Genomic DNA, 26,050 nt, shown 5'->3' on the forward strand with positions numbered 1-26,050 from the left:
TGGACATGATTCCATAGAGGAGAGTCAGAGGCCTAAACATGCTAACTTTATTTACCAACTTAGAGATACCATTTAGGACAATGTTTCACAACCTTTGTCCTTAACCACAAAAAGCTAGCAAGGTCCCAGATGTGTTTGTGCTGTATAGCCAACTCATATCGAACATAGAAGTTGCCTATACAGCACCAACTTTCTTGTACCAAATAGAAAATATAAGCGTTTCAACTACGGAGGATGAAACCAAACAAAGACTAGCTAAGGAGGTTTTGGGGCTGCTTACCTTCAGGTCCTCACACTCCATGTCTTCTCTGGGTTTGCTCCAGATCTTTAGTCGCTCTGCATATTTCCTCTTCTCCTCCTTAAGCTTCTCCCTCTCCTACAATACAGCATAACGATACATACAGTATAATCTATATCAAGTGATTTGAGACGTTGTCTGGTGAACAAATGTAAATTAAACTGACATGGATCAAAAATAACGTTAATCATATCAGCTTACTTTTTCCTTTTCCACTTTCATGCGTTCCTTCTCTTCTTTCCTCCTCTGCTTCTCTTCTTCAAACAACATCTTCATCTCTTCCCTCTTCTTTTCTCTGTCCTCCTTTTCTTTCTTTTTGGCCCCCAGGTCATCTTCCCTCTCCTGATTGGCCTTTCCATGTGCTGAACATATGGTTTTTTTGTTTTGTTATAATAACAACACGCATCATTGTTTTAATGTTGTGAAAGTCACCATTCTGGATGGATATATATATATATAGATAGATTAATGTGGCAGCCAAACCTTGGGATCATTCGTACATCTCTTGGCACAGTCTCGCTAGCACTTACATGCTAACAGCGCACTACTTTTTGCACTTAGATGCCAACTAACATGCTAACAATTATCTACTAATATCCAACTAATCCACTGGACTCACCCGTAGCCATCATCTCCTGTTTCTGCTGTATCAGACGAAGCTTTTCCTCTGCTGCCTTCAATAAATTGTGCCCCAACTAAAGAAAATAATCAAAACGCAATTGTCTCGAGATGCTTTACATTTCAGTGGTCTTTACAAGTCGTACTGACCAAATTCATGGTGGAAGTCCAACAAGTTATTATTACAATGTAATAAGATGGTTATTACATTGTTATAATAACATCTTCGCTGAGTAATCATTAAGGCTGTACATATGGGATGAACCCCAAATGGCACCCTATTCAGTATATAGTGCACGACTTGCCCCGGGCCTGTAGGGCCATTTGGGACACATACATTGCCAATCCTCACCTCTCGAGGAGAAGAATCATTCTGGGGCCTGCCCTGCCCTTTAGGAGGAGGACTGAAGACAAACACAGGCGGCTGGTCAGGGAAGAACTGGGAGAAGTGCTGTTCTGCCAACTTGTACTTAGCAACAGTTGATGCCTAACCATGAAACAAACAAGAAACAGTTAGCAACAACACTAGCGCAAAATGACAGTTGCTTGATTGTAGTGCTGACTCAAATGAGTGGACTTGTCGATTGTTTGGTCGACCAAGATTTTTTTAGTCGAGCAGTAGCACACACACACAGTGTATTCGGAAAGTATTCAGACCCCTTGATTTTTTCCACCTTGTTACGTTACAGCCTTACTCTAAAACTGATTCAATAGTCCCCCCCCCCCCCCTCAATCTACACACAACAACCCATAATGACAAAGCTAAAACAGGTTATACATTTTTGCTAAATTATTTAAAAAGAAAAACTGAAATATCACATTTACATAAGTATTCAGACTCTTTAATCAGTACTTTGTTGAAGCACCTTTGGCAACGATTACAGCCTCGAGTCTTCTTGGGTATGATGCTACAACCTTGGCACACATGAATTTGGGAAGTTTCTCCCATTCTTCTCAGCAGATCCTCTCAAGCTCTGTCAGGATGGATGGGGAGCGTCGCTGCACAGCTATTTTTAGGTCTCTCCAGAAATGTTCGATCAGGTTCAAGTCCGGGCTCTGGCTGGGCCACTCAGGGTCATTCAGAGAGTTGTCCCGAAGCCACTCCTGTGTTGTTTTGGCTGTGTGCTTAGAGTCGTTGTCCTGTCCTGAGTGCTCTGGAGCAGGTTTTCATCAAGGATCTCTCTGTACTTATCTCCATTCATCTTTCCCCTCGATCCTGACTAGTCTCCCAGTCCCTGCCACTGAAAAACATCCCTACAGCATGATGCTGCCACCACCATGCTTCATCGTAGGGATGGTGCCAGGTTTCCTCCAGACATGACACTTGGCATTCAGGCCAAAGAGTTCAACCTTGGTTTCATCAAACCAGAGATTCTTGTTTCTCATGGTCTGAGAGTCCTTTAGGTGCCTTTTGGCAAACTCCAAGCGGGCTGTCATGCGCCTTTTACTGAGGAGTGGCTTCCGTCTGGCCACTCAACCATAAAGGCCTGATTTGTGGAGTGATGCAGAGATGGGAGAATCTTCCAGAAGGACAACCATCTCCACAGAGAAACTCTAGAGCTCTGTCAGAGTGACCATCGGGTTCTTGGTCACCTCCTTGACCAAGGCCCTTCTCCCCCGATTGCTCAGTTTGGCTGGGCGGTCAGCTCTAGGAAGAGTCTTTGTGGTTCCAAACTTTTCAATTTAAGAATGACGGAGGCCACGGTGTTCTTGGGGACCTTCAATGCTGCAGACATTTTTTGGTACCCTTCCCCAGATCTATACCTCGACACAACCCTGTCTCATAGATCTAAAGACAATTCCTTCGACCTCATGGCTTGGTTTTTGCTCTGACATGCACGTTCAACTGTGGGACTTTATCTAGACAGGTGGATGCCTTTCCAAATCATGTCCAATCAATTGAACTTACCACAGGTGGACTCCAATTAAGTTGTAAAAACATCTCAAGGATGATCATTGGAAACAGGATGCACCTGAGCTCAACTGAGTCTCATAGCAAAGGGGCTGAATACTTATGTAAATAAAGGTATGTTAAACATTTTTAATAAATTGGCAAACATTTCGCTTTGTAATTATGGGGTATTATGTGTAGATTGATGAGGAATTTCTCTGGTGAGCTCCTGTCCAAGTCAAGCGCTGCTTCTTATCCCTCACGCAAATAGCCTACAGCTGTGTCTGTCCCAAGCTCATTGGCGCTGGAAACTGAGGGCCCAGAATATTTTATACAATGTTGCAAGTTCCCTAGCACAAGCTTTAGGCCGGACCCAAGTTAACAATAGTTGCAGAGGCCATGCGTAGCCAATGTGATTTATAGGATTACAATGAGGGAAAAAAGTATTTGATCCCCTGCTGATTTTGTACGTTTGCCCACTGACAAAGACATAATCAGTCTATAATTTTAAATGGTAGGTTTATTTGAACAGTGAGAGATAGAAAAACAAAAAAAATCCAGAAAAAACATGTCAAAAATGTTATAAATTGATTTGCATTTTAATGAGGGAAATAGGTATTTGACCCCTCTGCAAAACATGACTTAGTACTTGGTGGCAAAACCCTTGTTGGCAATCACAGAGGTCAAACGTTTCTTGTAGTTGGCCACCAGGTTTGCACACATCTCAGGAGGGATTTTGTTCCACTCCTCTTTGCAGAACTTCTCCAAGTCATTAAGGGTTCAAGGCTGACGTTTGGCAACTCGAACCTTCAGCTCCCTCCAGATTTTCTATGGGATTAAGGTCTGGAGACTGGCTAGGCCACTCCAGGACCTTAATGTGCTTCTTCTTGAGCCACTCCTTTGTTGCCTTGGCCGTGTGTTTTGGGTCATTGTCATGCTGGAATACCCATCCATGACCCATTTTCAATGCCCTGGCTGAGGGAAGGAGGTTCTCACCCAAGATTTGACAGTACATGGCCCCGTCCATCGTCCCTTTGATGCGGCGAAGTTGTCCTGTCCCCTTAGCAGAAAAACACCCCCAAAGCATAATGTTTCCACCTCCATGTTTGACGGTGGGGATGGTGTTCTTGGGGTCATAGGCAGCATTCCTCCTCCTCCAAACACGGCGAGTTGAGTTGATGCCAAAGAGCTCGATTTTGGTCTCATCTGACCACAACACTTTCACCCAGTTCTCCTCTGAATCATTCAGATGTTCATTGGCAAACTTCAGACGGGCCTGTATATGTGCTTTCTTGAGCAGGGGGACCTTGCGGGCACTGCAGGATTTCAGTCCTTCACGGCGTAGTGTGTTACCAATTGTTTTCTTGGTGACTATGGTCCCAGCTGCCTTGAGATCATTGACAAGATCCTCCTGTGTAGTTATGGGCTGATTCCTCACCGTTCTCATGATCATTGCAACTCCACGAGGTGAGATCTTGCATGGAGCCCCAGGCCGAGGGAGATTGACAGTTCTTTTGCGTTTCTTCCATTTGCGAATAATCGCACCAACTGTTGTCACCTTCTCACCAAGCTGCTTGGCGATGGTCTTGTAGCCCATTCCAGCCTTGTGTAGGTCTACAATCTTGTCCCTGACATCCTTGGAGAGCTCTTTGGTCTTGGCCATGGTGGAGAGTTTGGAATCTGATTGATTGATTGCTTCTGTGGACAGGTGTCTTTTATACAGGTAACAAACTGAGATTAGGAGCATTCCCTTTAAGAGTGTGCTCCTAATCTCAGCTCGTTGCCTGTATAAAAGACACCTGGGAGCCAGAAATCTTTCTGATTGAGGTGGGGGTCAAATACTTATTTCCCTCATTAAAATGCAAATCAATTTATAACATTTCTAACATGCGTTTTTCTGGATTATTTTGTTGTTATTCTGTCTCTCACTGTTCAAATAAACCTACCATTAAAATGATAGACTGATCATTTCTTTGTCAGTGGGCAAACGTACAAAATCAGCAGGGGATCAAATACTTTTTCCCCTCACTGTATATGTATATATTATTTTTTTCTTCTACATGCAGGCTGCATGGTTTTTATTTGTTGGCTTTATGCAGGCTATTTTTACATAGTTGGCAATGGCAATAGAAGTTACAAACCTAAAAAGTATCATTTAGATATAATTTGTATTAAATCACATGACAATGATTGAGATATGAAGACTTATTATAAATTCAATTAAACTGTTCCACGAAAATGTTTATATGAAAACCATAACTGGCACGCAGATTGGGAGAAATGGCAAGATAAATTGACATTCCACATGAGAAAGGTTGCAGACTCCTCGTGTACCCTATTACCAGTAACTTCAGGAGAGTAATGGCACTGCGAAAGCCAGCAGGAGGAAAATGGTTGGGTCAGGATAAATTTTTTTCTTCTTCTGGTTATCTAGATCTCTGGCTCCCTCGAGTCATTTGTGTGTTATTTCATCGAACAGTAAGCTTCAAGCATCAGATAAGCTTAATGCATATAGTAGATTTTATTACAACACATAGGGTACTATATATGGAAAAAGACACGTTGAATTTTGTTATACAAATCCATTGGTCGAAAGAACAGACGACCAAGCTTTTCTTTAGGTCGGGGACAGCCCTACTTAATTCAAATGACCACAAGATCCTTATAGTTTTTGCTTAAAAAGGAACAGACACATTCGCAGTTGTAAATGAGAACTTGTTCTCAACTGGCTTACCTGGTTAAATAAATAAAAAAATATTTTTTACATTTTAGTCATTTAGCAGACGCTCATATCCAGAGCGACTTACAGTTAGTGAGTGCATACATTTTTCATACTGGCCCCCCGTGGGAATCGAACCCACAACCCTGGCGTTGCAAGCGCCATGCTCTACCAACTGAGCTACACGGGACTACCCCCAACGTACCGACTATACTACCCCCAACGTACCTACTATACTACCCCCAACGTACCGACTATACTACCCCCAACGTACCTACTATACTACCCCCAACGTACCTACTATACTACCCCCAACGTACCTACTATACTACCCCCAACGTACCTACTAGACACCAACTGACATATTTTATAATACTTTAGAGTTAAATCATAATACCTTGATCATGACGACTCCATTCTGTGGTTCACAGTGCTGTTTGAGCAGCAGCTTTAGTCTGTCCCGTGAAAACGTGTTCTTCTTACGGCTAAAATAAGGGAGCGAGAGATGGAATAACGGTTAGTGGTTACATTTAAAAAGTCAGAGGGGATTAACTGTCGAATAAGAACAATACAAGCTAACAGAACATTGTTAGTCAGTAGGTTAGTCTCACCTCATCTGACCAGACTTGGCGAATATGGGCTCACTGCCTTCCTTGATGGGTCGTACTTTGTACTTGAACACAGACGGGTTGACAGATTTCTTTTTCTTGCTTTAGACATGACAAGGGAAAAAGAAACAAAAAAGGTTTGAATGCATGCCAACAAGGAAAATGGACAGGGACAAAGACTGTGTGCATCCGCAATGGCACCTAGTCCCTATAAAGTGCACTACTTTTGACCATAGGGATTAGGATGCAATTTCAGATGCAGCCTTGAATTGCTTGGCTTACAGACTAACCCATTGGCCTTTGATTTGGGGCTTTTAGGAGTGTCCTCGTCACTGTCACTGATGACGATGAAGTCCCCCTCCATCTGAAGTTTGGCATGCCCGTTGACCGGCCCGTTGGAATGGTGGGGAGACTGCACATTCAGGATTTCACATAGCTGCCTGTAGGAAACATTCAAAACACATTTAAATTGATTGAAAAACACTGCCAAGGTCTAAAAGGTGATGCATGGGTCAATCTGATGTCGGTGATAGGGCCTCTGCAGATGTCAGGGCATTTATACTTCTTGCGTTTCGTGTAGCAGAGCAGAGCTGTTGAGAAGGAAGTTGTCAAGGAGGTGAGTTTGTGTTTATACAGGACCTCCTGCCCCCACCTACCGTCAACCAATCATGTCAATGCGGAGCTATACGGAGCCCTCCGCTGACTTCCGGGTAAAGTGAGCAGTGTCTTAGAAGTAGGCAGCTAGGCGGTTATGTTTCAGAGGACGCGTGTCTCGACCGTCGCCTCTCCCGAGCCCATTGAGGGTAAAATGGTGTAAAAACTACAGTTTATTAATTTTTTATAGAAAAACAATGCCAAGCTTGAATGAAATACATGTTTGTTTTGTTGCCCAATGCATTGGTAAGTCACGTAGGGGATAGCAAATAGGAAAGACAAAGGTAAATCACTGAAAACCCCTGTATAACAAGTCCATGGGGCTTCTAAGGTCCAGTTAGAGCTCTACTACCGACCCCGATAGGTCCCAACATTATACAGTGGGTTAGGGCTTGTTTTTTCATCAATAACTAGGGTACAGCTAGTGCTCGGGTATCACTAAATTGATCATTAACATTTTGAAGCTGAGCCATTTGCTTGTGCTCTGCTGTGCAGTACATATCATGGTGTCAGAAGTGCTTCAACCTCTTTAAATAAGACCAGAACATTGTCCGACTCCAGAGGATAGATTATTTTACCGAAAATAATGTTCCTTGAGTTTAGTGATGAAAAGTAGCTGGTTCACAGTTAACTGCGCTCAGTCTCGTCACCAAGCAGAACAGCAAGCAGAGGCGTTGCTATGGATACTCACAAGCAGAGCCAGGCACGGAGTGCATGCAGCGCGGGACAGACGAGCAGCTAATGGAAGTTATTTCTGATTTTGGGCAGGACCGAGCCATGAATTTGGCAGAAGCAATCGGGCCTAGGTAGGGTCTGTACTTCACGAGCATGGGTAGGGCTTAAAATTAATGTTGTGCAAGGCTCTAGGTCCAGTTCATAAACTTTTATCTACATTGAGCAGACTTAGTAACTGAACTTGTAACAAGTGTCATGGTAGCAGAATTGTTAAGAACAGTCATTGGTTCAAGCCAGGACTTAAGAATATTTGTAACTTAATACATGCTTTCACTAATACAGTTGAAGTCGGAAGTATACATACACCTTAGCCAAATACATTTAAACTCAGCTTCACAATTTGACATTTCATCCTGGTATAAATTCCCTGTCTTAGGTCAGTTAGGATCACCACTTTATTTTAAGAATGTGAAATGTCAGAATAATAGTAGAGAGAATGATTTATTTCAGCTTTTATTTCTTTCATCACACTCCCAGTGGGTCAGACGTTTACATACACTCAATTAGTATTTGGTAGCATTGCCTTTAAATTGTTTAACTTGGGTCAAACGTTTCAGGTAGCCTTCCACAAGCTTCCCACAATAAGTTGGGTGAATTTTGGCTTATTCCTCCTGACAGAGCTGGTGTAACCGAGTCAGGTTTGTAGGCCTCCTTGCTCGCACACGCTTTTTCAGTTCTGCCCACACCTTTTGCCCTCACATTTTCTATAGGATTGAGGTCAGGGCTTTGTGATGGCCACTCCAATACCTTGACTTTGTTGTCCTTAAGCCATTTTGCCACAACTTTGGAAATATGCTTGGGGTCATTGATTTGCGACCAAGCTTTAACTTCCTGACTGATGTATTGAGATGTTGCTTCAATATATTTCACAATTTTCCTTCCTCATGATGCCATCTATTTTGTGAAGTGCACCAGTCCCTCCTGCAGCAAAGCACCCCAACAGCATGATGCTGCCACCCCCGTGCTTCACGGTTGGGATGGTGTTCTTTGGCTTGCAAGCTGCCCCCTTTTTCCTCCAAACATAACAATGGTCATTATGGCCAAACAGTTCTATTTTTGTTTCATCAGACCAGAGGACATTTCTCAAAAAAGTACGATATTTGTCCCCATGTGCAGCTGCAAACCGTAGTCTGGCTTTTTTATGGCGGTTTTGGAGCAGTGGCTTCTTCCTTGCTGAGAGGCCTTTCAGGTTATGTCGATATAGGACTCGTTTTACTGTGGATATAGATACTTTTGTACCGGTTTCCTCCAGCATCATCACAAGGCCCTTTGCTGTTGTTCTGGAATTGATTTGCACTTTTCACACCAAAGTACGTTAATCTCTAGGAGACAGAACGCGTCTCCTTCCTGAGCGGTATGACGGCTGCGTGGTTCCATTGGGTTTATACTTGCGTACTATTGTTTGTACAGATGAACGTGGTACCTTCAGGCATTTGGAAATTGCTCCCAAGGATGAACCAGACTTGTGGAGGTCTACCATTTTTTTTCTGGGGTCTTGGCTGATTTCTTTTCATTTTCCCATGAGGTCAAGCAAAGAGGCACTGAGTTTGAAAGTAGGCCTTGAAATACATCCACAGGTACACCTCCAATTGACTCAAAAGATGTCAATTAGCCTATCAGAAGCTTCTAAAGCCATGACATCATTTTCTGGAATTTTCCAAGCTGTTGAAAGGCACAGTCAACTTAGTGTATGTAAACTTCTGACCCACTGGAATTGTGATACAGTGAATTATAAGTGAAATAATCTGTCTGTAAATAATTGTTGGAAAAATACCTTGTGTCATGCAAGTAGATGTCCTAACCGACTTGCCAAAACTATAGTTTGTTAACAAGAAATTTGTGGAGTGGTTGAAAAACAAGTTTTAATGACTCCAACCTAAGTGTATGTAAACTTCTGACTTCAACTGTACCTAAACCACTGGCCTAGGACTACAAGAGAAAGAGGGAAGAGCACGCCCCCATCCACAGTACCAGTCAAAAGTTTGGACACCTACTTATTCCAGTTTTTTTTTTTTTACTATTTTCTACATTGTAGAATAATAGTGAAGACACCAAAACTATGAAATAACACATGGAATCATGTAGTAAGCAAAAAAGTGTCAGTCAATACGGAAAATGAAGAACTTTGAACGTTTCTTCAAATCAAATTGTATTTGCCACATGCGCCGAATACAACAGGTGTAGACATTACAGTGAAAACTTCCTTACAAGCCCTTAACCAACAATGCAGTTAAAAATAAAATAAAAAAAGTGGTAAGTAAAAAATTCAAAAGAGCAAATAATGAAAGCGCAGCAGTAAAATAAAATAACAGTAGGGAGGCTTTATACAGGGGGTACCGGTTAGTCTAAGTAATTGAGGTAATATGTACACGTGGGTAGAGTTAAAGTGACTATGCATAAATAATAAACAGAGTAGCAGCAGCATAAAAGGGGATGGGGTGGGGGGGGGGGCAATGCAAATAGTCTGGGTGCAGTCGCAAAAACCATCAAGCGCTATGATGAAACTGGCTCTCATGAGGACCGCCACAGGAAAGGAAGACCCAGAGTTAACTCTGCTGCAGAGGATAAGTTCATTAGAAATACCAGCCTCAGAAATTGCAGCCCAAATAAATGCTTCACAGAGTTCAAGTAACAGACATCTCAAAATCAACTGTTCAGAGGAGCCTGCGTGAATCAGGCCTTCATGGTCAAATTGCTTTAAAGAAACCACTACTAAAGGACACCAATAATAAGAAGAGACTTGCTTGGCCCAAGAAACACGCGCAATGGACATTAGACCGGTGGAAATGTGTCCTTTGGTATGTTATTTCATAGTTGATGTCTTCACTATTATTCTACAATGTAGAAAATACTAGAAATAAAGAAAAACCCTTGAATGAGTAGGTGTGTCCAAATTTTTGACTGGTACTGTACATATTACCTCGACTAATCTGTACCCCCGCACATTGACTCTGTACCCCCTGTATGTAGCCCCGTTATTATTTTATTGTTGCTCGTTTATTTAGTAAATATTTTCTTAACTCTTATTTTTTCTTTAAAACGGCATTGTTGGTTAAGGGCTTGTAAGTAAGCATTTCACCGGTTGTGTTCGGCGCATGTGACAAATACAATTTGATATTAGAGGTCCTCTGGTGCCCCTCTCCCAACAGCTCATAGCGAACTCTCAACCTTGTCAAAAATCAATGTATCGGTTTACTACAGAGAACATGATTCCACTGTCAAAGAGCTGGGATCTACAGTCAGAGGTAATGCTAGTGAACATAAAGAACATCAGACATTGAATGAATACTCCTTTGGCTAAATAGGGGAACTATCAAAGCACAAACGCATAGGGAGAGAACGTAAAAGGCATTGTAGTCCTTCGGGAAGGTGGTATAAAACCAAATGATATCAGACCCCTGGTTAGAAGTGAAACTGATTACACTATTTTGTACATATGACCTAATCTAAAGTGAAACTGATGCTAGGTGAGGTCATGTGGTTAAATTAACACTTTACCTGGTACCGGTGCGGGTCACAACGTCCACGATCTCCCCGGGGAAGAACCTCTCCTTGACGTAAGAATACACATCATCACAGATCTCGTGGAGCCGGGTGCGGTATGTGAGGGCTGTGAGGTGCAGCAGGGGGATCACCAGAGCTGAGGGGAAGCTCTGGAGGCTCTGACGACCCCTCTTCTCACAGTCCAGGGCTTCCAGGTAGGTCAGGCCAGGCTTGCCCGTCACCGCACAGCTCCACACCAGGCTGTTGCACAGGATGGTCCTCTCAAAGAAGTCACTTGTGGGGAGACAGGGTGGTTCTAGTCAGTACAGGTCAGTGCATATTCCCTATAGTGTACTACTTTTGACAAGGGCCCTAATGTGTAAGAGCATGAAATGAAATTGCGCACTAATTTTGAATGTTGGACTGGACACTTGCAAAATACTGCTGCCCACACAATCATTGGAGGAAACGAAAAGAAATGCTTAACCCAGATCAGCGTTAAAAACATTATCACACAACCTCACTTGCACAACATTTTTATTTTACCTTTATTTAACTAGGCAAGTCAGTTAAGAACAAATTCTTATTTACAATGACGTATCCCTTGCTCATCTGTGTACACTTAACATCGAGATGCTTTTCCACAGTTTCTGCATAGATAGGACCTCAAAGTCCTCAAGTTTTCCAAAGTCATGTTGATCAGTCTGTCACACATGCTGACTAAATACAATTCCAAAAAAATGATACCTTAAAACAAAACCACAATCTAATATAAAATAGTCCATCTTCAAAATTGTGATAAAATAATTAACAGAACTAAAAGATGTCTGTCACTGTCCCTCTACTAAATGTACAGTAACATGCGAAGTTGTGGTCTATCTGGAATATGAGGATCAGGGTGAAATTGTTTACCTTTCAAGACCCCCTTGGACTAAGTCAGTATGTTATTCGTAGGCAAGTCCTACATTTAAAAAAAGTTTATCTATGCTATGAGTTACAACTTGCTAAAATAATAAACTATAAACTACTGAAATAAATACACCACAGTTAGCATGTTGCTTCCTAGTTTGCTAGCTATAAACAAATCACACAACAATAGCCCTACACACGTTTCTTTCGCGAACCGAGGCAAGACGCGTTGTGAGGAGCGCGAACTGCTCTGCTCTAATCTTAGGTCCTTAGGACTATGTAAAATGATCTGAGAAAAGAGCCATCCTATAACTTCTAACAAGACTGGCTAGCTTTACCAACCAGTTATTCGACGGATATGACAGTAAATTATGGCAATAATGATAACCTAGTCAAATTAAAGTTGACTCAAGTTGGATATTTTGCAACGCTAGCTTCCAGCTGGCTAGCAGGCCCAAATACTTGGCTAACACGGCTGGTAATGGTACTCGCGTCAACACTACTAGCTAGCTAGCCGCTAAACTAGCAGTGATCTAACGTTACTTGCTACACCTGCCAAACAATAAGTTTGACAACTGGATAGAAATAACTGTTCTGACCCATTTAATCTGATGGCTAGCTAAATAGGTGTCAACCAGACAATACATTATTAATGATTTACAATTGTTTATAATAAGTAGTACTTTGTCCATCTTCCAGCACTGCAGAGGATTTTAGCTTCCTAGCAAGCTAGATCATGTTAAACTTTCCTAATTTGAGTTGAGCCAATATCGGATGGTCATTTGATAGCTTGTTATAACATTGATCATTCTGAAATATTAATTTATCAGTTTGGACTTCACGTACTCGTATGTCCTGAAGATTTCATGTGTGACTTTGCAAAGGAACACTTCTTCATCTGGTTTGAGGTCCGCTGGGGGCTTCTGTCTGACAAACGGCTTTCTGTGGAGAAGCGGCATCTTTCTTTCTATTTGAGACTTTTAAAAAAAGGAGGGAAAAAGAAAGCCAGAAACCATGTAATTACATAAAGTTTAAAATCAGTATTCATCTGCAATAAACTCAGACATAAAGACAGTGACCCGAATATTCTAGAAATGGACGGGATAATCTACGAGAATTTAAGAGGAAATCCAGCCTTTGTTAATGACACACGCTTCCCAGTCAGTAACACACAGAAGTGACGCTTTTCCAACCAACCCACATGAAAATGTGCTCAATGACTGAGAGAATGGGAATCAGTCTGATATTATCAATTAAAAACTTCGATGTTTAAACCACCTGAGAACATTTTCGCATACTAGAGGAAGAATTCAACAGATTTACCGGTTCGGTTATGCAACGTTGAAACAATAATCCGCGGGAGAAAAATACAAAAAGTCAGCGGACTCTCCCACTTCTCCAGCCGACGGACTGCGTGTTGACGATAAATTTGATCCGCTCTATTTCACAGATGAGGAAGCGCGTAGGAGGGCGTAGCCTGAGTGAAGACTACGTTATCTCCATTGGTTGTTTATCCCGCCACTCGCATCATCACCACCAATCATGTTTATGTTCGTTGAACATCAACGGAGTGGAGAAGCAGTATTGGATTTGTTACTACTTGAATCAGAGCATCGTACAAATGAAAAGTAAAACATAACATATATCTGTTCTGGTAAAACATACTTTTTCAACTGATACACAACTTTTGTACAGGTCTAAGTGAGTGATCATAATCAGTTACATCATATTATAGCGCCCATCATTTTCCACATGCATGACTCATCCAACTTCCCGTCTGTCCGCCATAAGGGGCTATGAATCACAAATATGTACATGCCTTGTTCTTAAGCTGCGTTTACACAGGCAGCACAATTCTGATATTTGCAAAAGAGCTGATCTGATTGGTAAAAAAAAAATTATTGGTCTGCTTGTGTAAACGCAGCCTTACTTCGGCTTCTGTCATATTTCAATAAATAGAATATTGAGGGTCACTGAAGGCCAATGTTCAACATGGTGTTGACGGCTTGTTCAGTTTAACATGACGGCTGCATGATGCCTGTCTGGTGTAGTTTGAGAGCTTCATAACTGAGGTGCAAAATCCATCAGAAGTTGTAATTACAATGTCCAGAGTCCAAAATGAAGCACTATTAAAGCTCTGCAAAAAGGATGGGTTACAGTGATTGAGACATGATGCCATGCTGTTGGTAAAGAAGGCAACACAAAAGTTCATCAGAGCTGGTGCCATTTAATAGCCACTTTCTGCTGTAATTATGCTACCCTCCCATGCTTCGTGTTTCAGTAGTGTGAGTGAGGGGACTGTACAAGAACCATCAGGAAAATGTTTTAACCATTCATTTACTACAGTATTTCAGACATTGGTCAAACATTTTCTGTAAAAAGGCTGCCAGATTATTCACTGAACTGTAAAGTACATAACAAATATCATTGGGATTTCTTGTCACAGATCACTCGGTCATCTTTATAGATTGTTATACCTTGAACATGATATGGTAAGGCACAGTCCTATCAGAGAATCCATCTGCATTGTAGCAGAAAGTCAATTTCCAAGGGCCAGAAAGTCTGTGCGGATGTTTGGACTTCACTCATGGTTACAGTACCCTATACAGGTGTACATTTTTGAATGCGTCCGGGTCACCGTCCTTCCCCAGATAGACGTTGTAATCCAGAGGTAGTTCCTCTACCCACTGGCTGAGGTTGAGCCCTCCCTGAAGGAGCAGCACAGTACAGCATTAGAAGTGTGCATTACGCTTGAAGTTACACATCATAGAAACATTACATTCTTAAAGTGTAAAACAGACCGTTTTTACAGGCATTTTCAGTATTTACCTGATGTGAAGAAAGTGCTTCCTGGAGGCTTGGAACTGTAACCAATAGAGCACCATTCTTGCGGAAATTGTCAACGATAAAATACCAGGCTCTATAAAAGAAAGAGGATAGAGACATTAGAGCAGGGTTTCCCAAACTCGGTCCTCGGGACCCCAAAGGGTGCGCGTGTTGGTTTTTGTCCTGGTACTACACAGCTGATTCAAATAATCATCAAGATTTGATAATTTGAATCAGCTGTGTAGTGTTAGGGTAAAAACCAATACGTACACCCTTTGGGCTCCCGAGGACCTAGTTTGGGAAACACTGCATAATAGGACGCAGTAAGTGATCATGGGAATATCTCAATTGCATACTCCTCACGTCCTGTCTCCTTCTCAAAATCCATTGGATGAGAAAGCCAGATGTCCCGCCCCTCTGACCTTCTCCTCCAATGGGTTTTGATGAGAGAGGAGCAAGGATGCATTTGAGATCTTCCTCATGTATTGTATCTGGTAATGATGAGACATTGTAAGTTGAGCACGTTCATGGTGTTCTGGGTCATGTATAAAAAATAAAATACTAACTGAAACAGTGAGAGACTACTTGGACTTTTACAATGAGAAACGCTATTGAATACACCCCTGATGTGGTGTCCCAGGTTTACCTACTTCATTTGGTCATTGGGCTGTAGAAAGTACTCAAACACATTGTTCATGATGAGAACATCTGCATTCTGTAACAGGGAATCCTGAGTACTTATATCTGCATGGATGACCTGCAGAAATGTGAGACAATGAGAGAAAGCTGTGGCACTTACATTCTTTAAAAACATAAAACAAAGACCAAGAGAAATAAACTTAAAATTATATTTATGATCGCTTTACCTGTATTCGGTCACTGAAGCCATACTTCTCCACAGCCATATTCTGAAGCCTGACAAACTCTGCACTGATCTCTACCCCAACAAGCCGAGCTGCAGAGCTGTACAGGTACCCCTGAAGCACAAACAGATGACTGGAAGAGTAAATACTTTTGTGCCAAAGAATTCATGACACCAATTTTCCTGCAATATTTTCACATAACCATTAACAATACCGTACAGACAGACAGCATGTAAACACATTGTAATTTACCCCATAAAGTACTGCCCCTAGCCTGGAACCCACATCCACCACTAGTCTCCCAGTCAGGTCTGGTAGGACATGCTGGAATATGAACTGGAGCTCCAATATAGAGAAGGAGTGAGAGATGAACTCTGAGAATAAACATTAAAATAAACATTAATTTTGATACAATGCTGCGACATGACATTTTAGTCATTTAGCAGACGCTCTTATCCAGAGCGACTTACAGTTAAGTGAGTGCATACATTTTTCATACTGGCCCCCCGTGGGAAACGAACCAACAAAACTGGCGTTACAAGCGCCATGCTATGCAAACTGAGCTACAGGAGGCCCTGCATGAGGGTTATAAACCCACCCTAAATTACACATCTATACGGAACAAAAATATAAAACGCAATATGCAACAATTTCAGCGATTTGACTGAGTTACAGTTCATATAAGGAAATCAGTCAATTTAAATAAATTCATTAGGCTTCGTGTAGCGCGACACATCTCCTTCGCATAGAGTTGATCAGGCTGTTGATTGTGGCCTGTGGAATGTTGTCCCACTCCTCTTCAATGGCTGTGCAAAGTTGCTGGATACTGGCGGGAACTGGAACACGCTGTCGTACACGTTGATCGAGGGCATCCCAAACATGCTCAATGGGTGACATGTCTGGTGAGTATGCAAGCCATGGAATAACTGGGACATTTTCAGCATCCAGGAATTGTGTACAGATCCTTGCGACATGGGGCAGTGCATTATCATGCTGAAACATGAGGCGATGGCGGCGGATGAATGGCACGGATCTTGTCACGGTATCGGTGTGCATTCAAATTTCCATCGATAAAATGCCACTTTGTTCGTTGTCCATAGCTTATGCCTGCCCACACCATAACCCCACCATGGGGCACTCTGTTCAGAACGTTGACATCAGTAAACCGCTCGCCCACACAAGACCATACACTAGGTCTGCGGTTGTGAGGCCGGTTGGACGTAAATCCAAATTCTCTAAAACGACGTTGGAGGTGGCTTATGGTAGAGAATTGAACATTCAATTCTCTGGAAAAACCTCTGGTGGACATTCCTGCAGTCAGCATGCCAATTGCACGCTCCCTCAAAATGTGAGACATCTGTGGCATTGTGTTGTGTGACAAAACTGCACATTTTAGAGCTGCCTTTTATTGTCCCCAGCACAAGGTGCACCTGTGTAATGATCATGCTATTTAATCAGCTTCTTGATATGCCACACCTTTCAGGTGGATGGATTATCTTGGCAAAGGAGAAATGCTCACTAACAGGGATGTAAACAAATTTGTGCACGACAAATTTGTGCACGACAGCTTTTTGTGCGTATGGAACGATTAGTTACCGGAGTGTAACTCCAGTTCTATGAGTGGAGCGGAGCCCCATAGGGGAGCTCTGCTCCTAATGGTTTACCCTCTGCCCTAAGGCAGCAGCAGCCTGAGACAAAATTATGCACACACCTACAGCCAATAGGAGTACAGGTGTCCCTATAAGAGGGGGTGCCTCCCCTCAATCAGCCTCCCGAGATATTTTTCTTCAGCGAGACTAGAGAGGGTCGGCAGGGCCTTAAGTCCTATGGGGCTCCGCTCCACTCATAGAACTGGAGTTACACTCCGGTAACTAATCATTCTATATCGTGGAGCTCCGCCCCATAGGGGAGCTCTGCTCCTAATGGTTTAAGGTCGGAGCGTAGCGCTCCAAAATGTACTCCCTGCCGAGCCTAACACTTCCCATCGAAACGAGAAAGTCAAGCCTAGCAATGGCTGCAACCGAGTCCCGCAGTACTGCAACTAAAAAACCCTACGGGCGTCACAATATACCGCGTCATCGGTTAAAAAACCCGCCCCACCTAGTCCAATGGCAATGCCAATGACTAGTGGGCAGATCACCAGAATAGAAGCCATACTAATCTGTACTAGCAGATAGATGTGCCTCAATATCCTGTGAAAACACTACCGACCACTAATGGAATGACATCAAGTGTCACTCTACATTATGAACGCGGTAGACCGCCTCACTCACTCAATAGAATCCCAGAGATTAGTGGGCAGGAACAAAAACATGAGTCATACTAACTGAACAAGCAGATAGATGACCTCATATTCTGTTAATCAACGCATGCCTCTACTGTACTGATCCTGTCAGTCAGGATTCATGTCACAAAATATGTTTTCTTATCCAAAGCGGACCTGATGGAAACCCAGTCCATAGTCCTGCTTTTCCCTCTCTTCCTAGCTCCAGATCTCCCTTCAGCTATGCTGAGTACAGACCGAGCCAAAGAGTTAGAAAACACATCTGTCAAAAACACGTCTTCCTAACCAAAGCGGACCTGATGGAAACCTGAGTCCACAGTCCTGCTTCTCCTCTCTTTCTTGCTCAAGATCTCCCTTCAGCCACGCTGAGTACAGATCGAGCCAGAGAATTAGAAGACATATCTAAGAGATAGAAACGGATAAATGGAGACGGCGTCGACCAGGATGCTGCTCTACAGATATCCTCTACTCCTGTTCCTCTAAAAAGGGCAGTAGAAGCCGCTACTCCACGAGTGGAGTGAGCTCTGATACCCTGAGGCAATTGCCGCCCTGCTACCTCATAAGCTGTCTCAATGCCTTCACAAAGCCAGTGAGACAGCCTCTGTTTTGAAAGTGGTCTACCTAGTGCAGCCGCACCGTGACACACAAACAACTGAGGCGATGACCTAATCGCTGCTGTGCGCTCGACGTAACACGCCAAAGCGCGTACCGGGCACAGGCGATGGAGCTTCTCCTCACTCCTCTCTCTATGAGGAGGAGGAGAAAAAGCCCACAGCTCCACGGTCTGTGACCTATATGAACTCTTAATAACCTTCGGCACAAATGCCGGGTTAGGACGTAACACTGCTCTGCTCAGGTCACCATTGATGGCCAGGCAGTCAGGTCTCGTCGAAAGAGCACACAAATCACTGACCCGCTTAGCTGTAGTCAAAGCGAGCAACAGTGCTGTCTTGATAGACAGCATCTTGAGGGGTATTTGATTCAATGGCTCGAACGGCGACTTACATAGCGCTTCGAGTACCAAAGCCAAATCCCACTGAGGAAGCGTGACTCTAGGTGTTGGCCTAAGTCGCCGCGTTCCTAATAGGAAGCGTTTCGAGTCGCCGCGTTCCTAATAGGAAGCGTTTCACTAGAGGGTGACTAAAGACATTGTCTCTGCCAAAACCCTCATGACAAGCTGAAATCGCTGCTGCAAACACTCTAATCGTGGCAGGCGATTTTTGCTTATCAAACATGAGCTGCAGAAAAGAGAGAATACTCTCCACCTGACAGCTCATGGGGTCCACACCTTGTGTGACACACCATCGTGAAAACACGTTCCATCTACTGGCATACATCTTAGAAGTGGAACTGGCACGTGAACCCTGTATGATCCTGATCACTGCATCAGATAACCCACGGCGCTCTAGCCTGTCCCTCTCAGCAGCCAGGCCTTCAGTGGTTGGCCGATTATGGGCAATTTCCCTATCGTGCCAGCCGCCTGAGACAACGCGTCCCGTCGATGTGGAATTGGCCAAGGTGGCGCAATCAACATCTGACTCATCTCCGCAAACCACAGAGCCCCCGGGCGATCGGGCGCTATCAGTATCACTGACAGCCCCCCTGACCTCACCCTGGCTAGCAGTGGGAGAATGCAGGACAGCGGAGGGAATGCATACAGGAGAACTCTCGGCCACGGTTGGTGCGCAAAGGCGTCCCTTCCCAGTGGCGGTTCGTCCTGTTCCCTCAGAGAGAACCACAGAGGACATTGCGCGTTCACGCGTGACACGAATAGGTCCACCTCGGCTCTCCCGAATTGTTCCCAAATCTGGAGAACAATGTCTGGATGCAGACACCACTCGTCGTCTCGAGGACCCCCTCTTGACATGAGGTCTGCTCCTACGTTCAAGTAGCCCGGAATGTGTGCTGCTCTCAATGAGCGAAGGTGCTCGTGAGCCCACAGCCACAATTCCTCTGCCGCCCGATGGAGAGCAGGCGACCTGACTCCACCCTGGCGATTTATGTGGGCTACTGTGGTCCGGTTGTCTGACCAGACCAGCACATCGCGACCCCGAAGGGTAGACGTGAAGTGGGTCAGAACCAGTCGAACCGTTTCCAACTCCAGGAGGTTGATGTGACGACCTGATTGAGGCCACACACCTCCTATCGCTTGTGTCTGACATGTCCCTCCCCATCCCGTCAGGGACGCATCCGTGAATACTGGGATGTGAGAGGACACCTTTCCTATCGGGACTCCGTGCGTGAGAATGCGCGAGTTTCTCCAATAGTTTAGGTCTGCACTGAGCGAGAGGGGAACCACCACCAACCGATGACGTTGACGCAATGGGTCTAGTCTTAGTTGGGCGAACCATCGCTGCGTCCTGCGCATGTGCAGGAGTCCCAGCGGAACCACAGAGTGGGCTGACGACATGAGACCCAAAAGTGACATGATCGACAGCGCCGTCACCGTGTGATTCGGACGACACTTCCTTAGGGCTAGCAACAAGGCTACCCTTCGGGGGTCCGAGATTCGAGCCCTCATCCTCACAGTGTCTAGCTGTATCCCCAGGTAGACAATCTGATGAGTGGGCCAGGGCGCGCTCTTTTTCCAATTCACAGCGAACCCCAAACTTGTGAGATGCATCACTGTCTGTGTTGTGTGAGTGATCGCCAGCTCTGCTGACGGGGCGAGAACCAGTAGGTCGTCCAGGTAGGCTAGTAGCCGTATTCCCTGACGACGCAACGGTTCCAATGCCGCCTCCACACACTTGGAAAATGTGCGAGGTGCCAGGGCGTACGCAAATGGCATCCTCGTGTATTCGTACGCCACCCCTTGAAAGGCGAACCGCAGAAACGTCCTGTGACGCGGCTGAACCGGCACATGAAAGTATGCGTCCTTTAGGTCTATGCTCGTACAAAAGTCCCCTCTCTGGACACATTCCAGAAGACGTTTTGTCGTTAGCATTCGGAAGGGCCGTTTGGTTATGCTCTCGTTGAGAATGCGTAAATCCAAAATCGGCCTCACTCCCCCCGTCTTTTTGGGCACTAGGAAATAAGGCGAATATAGCCCTTTGTTCCTTTGCTCCCGGGGAACTACTGTCACCGCCTCCTTCACAAAAGTTCCGTAATCTCTGTCATCAGAGCGGCCACTTTGTCTGGCGTTTTCATCACCGTCTCCACCACTCCCCTGAACGGGGGTGGGGTCCGGTGGAATTGGAGAGCATAACCCTTCTGCAACGTCTGTTCTAGCCAGCGTGAGAGGGTGCAGCTTCTTCGCCACTGCCAGCAATGCTGAGAAAGTGGCTGGGCGCGAAGCTGTGGTGCATCCAGTAGGAAGGACCTGTATTCCTCTATGGCCCTTACCGCCACTGTTCCCCAACATTGAAGTGGTGGAACAGCCCAAGGTGGGCCTCCCGTGAAAGAGAGAGGAAATGCGTTCTGAGAAAGAAAGAGGAGTAGGGACGTCGGTTAAACCCGTAACCGTCGTATTCCTGCCCTCCTTGAACGCATCGCGGGTCTGAATTGCACTGACCGAGGCCACAGCCTGCGGCAGGGCACCATCCCCAGCAAGCGATTGCGTCATTTTAGGTGACTGCAATTCGCTATCAGAGCCCTTCACTACAGTACTCCTAGAAGTCTGTAGTATGAGGTCTCTATGAGGTAAAACAAGGCGGCGCCTTGATACCTTCTTAACTTTCACCTTCTGTGTGTGTTCAACTCTGCACCCCTGGTGGGTTGATTCACGCTCAGTGTGATGAGTACTGGCTCGTTCTGTCAGGGGAGCTGATACTTTGGTTATACCCATAACGCTAGTAATCCTGCCCTCCGTGAACGTAGCATGGGTCTGAATCGCATTAACCGAGACCTTGGTCTGCGATAATGCGCCGTCCCCAGATAGCTGCTGTGTTACAATGCCTGGGGGCGCCGATACTCTGGGCACCTTGGTGACCGCGGTAATCGGGCCCTCCGTGAACGCAGCATGGGTCTGGCTCGTACTAGTGGAGACCTTAGTCTGTACTAGTGCGCCATCCCCAAATAGCGGCTGCGTCCTCATGTCAGAATCTGACCGGGACTGCTGCCTTCTATGTAAAGCACTTCTTATACGTGAAGTGTGATGTGACGACCTGATTGAGGTCTTCTGGATACCTACTCTTAGTGCCTGTTCAGCAACGCACCCTCGGTGGGCTGAACGGCTCTTAGAGTGGTAAGGAAGAGAGGGTGAGATTTGAACGCTCTCTGACGTATTATGGAAAAGAGGCTATTTTTTGACAAAGTCAGGTGGAGCCAACTCTTTATTAAACACATCAACAAAAGCATTTACATCAGCACCCGTCCCTTCAACCGAAGGGTGGGGGGGAACAGTGGGCGCGTTCGACACCATCGATGCGTCCTCCATCCTCTCCCCCGCGTCCCGTCACGTACGCCTCCTCTTGCCTCCCTTGGAGGGCCAGGTCGGCGTCCTCGTCACCTCCCTCGCTGGCTGTAGTGGGGCTACCGTAGCTGCTGGGAGGGCCGAGCTCGCTCCCTTGCTGCTCGTGGCCGCCGGATGACGCCGATTACGCCGCCTCGTCGTAGATCCCGGTCTACTTAGAGGGGCGGAGGTAGATGGCCTTTGGGGAGGAGGGGGGCCGAGTCGTCCTGCCAACGGCAGGTGCTTGGCCAACTGCTTCTTCTCCTCCTCCAACTTTGAAAAACGCTCCGTCGCCTCTTTGACTGCGACCCCAAAGAGGCCGTCGTCAGAGAGGGGGGCGTTCAAGAGAGACGTCCTGTCTGCCTCTTTCATGGAAGTCAAAGACAACCAGAGGTGTCGTTCCCCGACCACCGAAGTGGCCATGGATCTCCCCGCGCAGACTGCGGACGCCTGTGTAAGGTGGAGTATGGCGCCAGAAATTCTGGACGCCTCCTCCACCTCCTCCGGTGCCATCTCTGTCTTACCCGTGGTTAAACGGGACAGAGAGGCCGCCAAGAGGGCAATGTTGTTAGCTGCTGCTACAGCTTGGGCTCCCAACCCAAAAGACTTCTCTAACAGCGACGCTGTGAGTCGGTCCTTCTGGGATGGCAACGTGGCCTTCTTGGAAGAGGGCCAAGGGCTCGAACCCGGTACGAGATATGCCGCCATGGCGCTCTCTAACCTGGGGATTCCCTGACCCTGAAGCCTTCCTTCCACTCTCGTGAATGGGAGATACGCTTTTACAGGCGAACGCGCCGCTAAAGGTGCCTCCCACGAGCCTCCAACGTACCTAGCCAAAGAAGGCATGGCAGGAGCCACTGGCTCTGCCGCCTTCCTTAGCCTGGAATAAGGACCGCCCTCCATCATATCAACCTCCGGTGCGGAGGGAAGAGGGGGCAGCTCTATTGCCAGCCGTTGAGCAGCTCTCTCAATGAGACCCGGAAAATCCGCTCTCAGAGAGGCTGCAGCGAAAGAGAGAGCTTCTGATCTCTCAGAGCTCGTATCCCCTTCGCTATAGGGACTACAAGCCCTCTCGCTCTCCAAAGGAAAGGGGGGCTTGAAAGTATGAGGGACGGGGTCCGACTGTTCCATTGGAATGCCAGACCCTTCCTCAAAATCCCCATCTTCCCCCGAGTCTGCGCCGTCGGACGACGCCTCTGAAGCAGAGGCTAGTATCGACAACACATCCTCAAGGGGGATGTCCTCCCTGAAAAACGCCCAACGCTGCTTCCTCTCCTTTAAAGAAAGGAGGGCGCAGGAGGCGCAATTCGGGGGACTGCAGACGCCTTCCTTGGCATGCTGGGATCCCAAACACACGAAACATAAGTCGTGGTGGTCACCGGCCGCCATGGAAGTGCATCTGCACTGAGCTCTGAAAAGAGCTTTTGGGGGTGGAAAATCTCCCGGTGTGCTCATTTAGACGACGTTGATGACTGGAATATCAACGGCGTTTTCGTCTCCTGAGTCTTCGTGCTTCGTCTCTTCTTGGCTCTTCAGTCTAGTCATCCAGTCGCTGAAGAAAAAGGGAGGCTGATTGAGGGGAGGCACCCCCTCTTATAGGGACACCTGTACTCCTATTGGCTGTAGGTGTGTGCATAATTTTGTCTCAGGCTGCTGCTGCCTTAGGGCAGAGGGTAAACCATTAGGAGCAGAGCTCCCCTATGGGGCGGAGCTCCACGATATAGAACATTTCGGGGATATTTTATTTCAGCTCATGAAACATGGGACCAACACTTTACATGCTGCGTTTATATTTTTGTTCAGTATAATTATTGATGGGCTTTGGGTAATTGGATTGTTGGTGAGATGGCATGATCCTTCAGAACAAGTACAATGATTAAACAGGCAGAGCAAACCTTTATTTGTTGTACTTTTTACCCCTTTTTCGTGATATCCGATTGGTAGTTAGTCTTGTCCCATCGCTGCAACTCCTGTACTGACTCGGGAGTGGCGAAGGTCAAGAGTCATGCATCCTCCGAAACACGACCCTGCCAAGCCGCATTGCTTCTTGACACACTGCTCGCTTAACCCGGAAGCCAGCCGCACCAATGTGGCGGAGGAAACACTGTACAGCTGGCGACCTCAGTCAGCGTGCATGCACCCGGCCCGCCACAAGGAGTCACTAGAGCGCGATGGGACAAGGACATCCCGGCTGGCCAAACCCTCCCCTAACCCAGACGACGCGGTGCCAATTCTGCGGCGCCTCATGGCTCGCTGCGACACAGCCTGGGTTCGAACCCGGGTCTGTCGTGACGCCCTTAGCACTGCGATGCAGTGCTTTTGACCACTGCGCCACTCGGGAGGCCCAGGTAAAGCAAACCTACCCAGGGGAGCTGTTCTGTGAGTGCCACAGTTCAAGCAGTAGTTGCGGCTCATCTTGCCCTCCTCACAGAGTGTATCCACGGTCTCCTCGTCATACAGGAAAGCATCCACATGCAGTGTGGGCTGGGGGTTCTGTTGGGTCTGAATAATCAATTGATGATGAACATAATTAGTTGTTAACTCGTTTGTTAGTCAAAGGGATAGTTCACCGAAATTACAAAATGACATCGGTTTCCTTACCCTGTAAGCAGTCTCTGCACAAGGTATGAAAGCAATTCATGCTTTGGTTTAGTTTCCCTTGCACGGTTTCAACATGCTAACATTTTAGCATTTATGGCACAAATCCCATTCAAGTCATGGGACCGATATTAGCATTTTTCACACATCATGTTCAAATCATCTGTGACTTTGTTGAGCTTCACAATCAATTTTAGACACTTTTGGATTTTTTGGAGATGATGTGTGAAAAATGCTAATATCAGTCCCATGATTTGTACCACACACACGTGTTAGCATGTGGAAACAGTGCCAGGGAAACTAAACCAAAGCATGGATTGTTGTCATCCCTTGTCCATAGACCGCTTACAGGGTAAGGAAACGATGTCATTTTGTAATTTGGGTGAACTACCCCTTTAATTATTGAAAAGTCTAACTTTAAGTGTGAGTATATATTTTTTTGTATTCCTCTCTGAAAATAAAATACACACACCTTGCACCAAATACAAGCACCCAGCTAGTAAATCTGGCCCTGAGTAAAGAAGTTTCTTGTGTAAAGAAAGCAATTACAGTAACCCACCTTCTGAATAGCCAAGGACTCGGAGGAGAGCACAGCCTCCAAAGGAAGACATGTCCTAAGATCCTCTGAAATACTTTGAAGTATCACCTTTTGATTGTCAACCAATCCATCATCCACTTCATCTGCAAGAAACAAAATCACTAGCTAATGTTATTCAGTTTAATCATCATTATCCAACATGAACATGGCATGGTTGATTTAGGCTTAAAATAGCTAATGCCAGGGTTAAATACCAGAGTTTTTCATCCAGTCAATTAACCTTGGCAGGTCCTTGGAATTTACTCTGGAGAGTAATCGTACGATTTCGTTTTTTGCGTCTGAAAAGTTCATTTCAACAAATATTTTGCCACATACGATTGCTCACGCTTGAATGTATTGAACGCATGTGTAGAAAATACCGGATACGTATTTGAGATTTAAGGAGGCACGATAATTGGAGCCCTATTAATAGTAGTGGTGAAATCAATGGGAAATTGAGAGAATTTAGTATATATTATTTCATTTCATGTAACTTGTATTGTAGAAATATATTGAATATTGATTTTGGCAAATTAAATGGACATGTGTTGTATAAAATTACCGTTTACTCTAAGTAGAAAAAGGACATTTCAGAAG

The 26,050-nt window shown here is 45.3% G+C and overlaps 2 protein-coding genes across 4 annotated transcripts in view; both read right to left on the minus strand.

Annotated features, from left to right (window-relative positions):
- The window catches only part of baz1a (bromodomain adjacent to zinc finger domain, 1A), a 43,375-nt gene extending 30,046 nt beyond the window's left edge, over nucleotides 1-13,329 (minus strand). For all 3 annotated transcript variants that reach the window (XM_084144467.1, XM_084144466.1, XM_084144465.1), the window contains exons 1-10: nucleotides 13,239-13,329; nucleotides 12,762-12,892; nucleotides 11,022-11,300; nucleotides 6,425-6,574; nucleotides 6,138-6,236; nucleotides 5,924-6,011; nucleotides 1,269-1,403; nucleotides 918-993; nucleotides 500-660; nucleotides 281-376 (exon numbers count right to left, since the gene is read on the minus strand). In XM_084144467.1, the coding sequence (XP_084000593.1) occupies nucleotides 281-376; nucleotides 500-660; nucleotides 918-993; nucleotides 1,269-1,403; nucleotides 5,924-6,011; nucleotides 6,138-6,236; nucleotides 6,425-6,574; nucleotides 11,022-11,300; nucleotides 12,762-12,874 (1,197 nt within the window). In that variant the 5' untranslated portion in view covers nucleotides 12,875-12,892; nucleotides 13,239-13,329. The remainder of the gene's footprint in view (nucleotides 1-280; nucleotides 377-499; nucleotides 661-917; nucleotides 994-1,268; nucleotides 1,404-5,923; nucleotides 6,012-6,137; nucleotides 6,237-6,424; nucleotides 6,575-11,021; nucleotides 11,301-12,761; nucleotides 12,893-13,238) is intronic.
- A 793-nt stretch (nucleotides 13,330-14,122) lies between these two features.
- LOC311102564 (uncharacterized protein) lies at nucleotides 14,123-25,824 on the minus strand. Its single transcript, XM_084143945.1, has 8 exons — nucleotides 25,669-25,824; nucleotides 25,436-25,557; nucleotides 24,642-24,780; nucleotides 15,857-15,978; nucleotides 15,608-15,718; nucleotides 15,392-15,498; nucleotides 14,745-14,835; nucleotides 14,123-14,623 (listed from the first exon to the last, which is right to left on the minus strand). The coding sequence occupies exons 1-8, from the start codon at nucleotides 25,763-25,765 to the stop codon at nucleotides 14,507-14,509; spliced, it is 906 nt and encodes a 301-aa protein (XP_084000071.1). The 5' UTR covers nucleotides 25,766-25,824; the 3' UTR covers nucleotides 14,123-14,506.
- Between the last annotated feature and the right edge of the window lie 226 nt (nucleotides 25,825-26,050).

The sequence above is a fragment of the Coregonus lavaretus genome (genome assembly GCF_964263955.1).
Source record: "Coregonus lavaretus genome assembly, chromosome: 27".
Lineage (NCBI taxonomy): Eukaryota > Metazoa > Chordata > Actinopteri > Salmoniformes > Salmonidae > Coregonus > Coregonus lavaretus.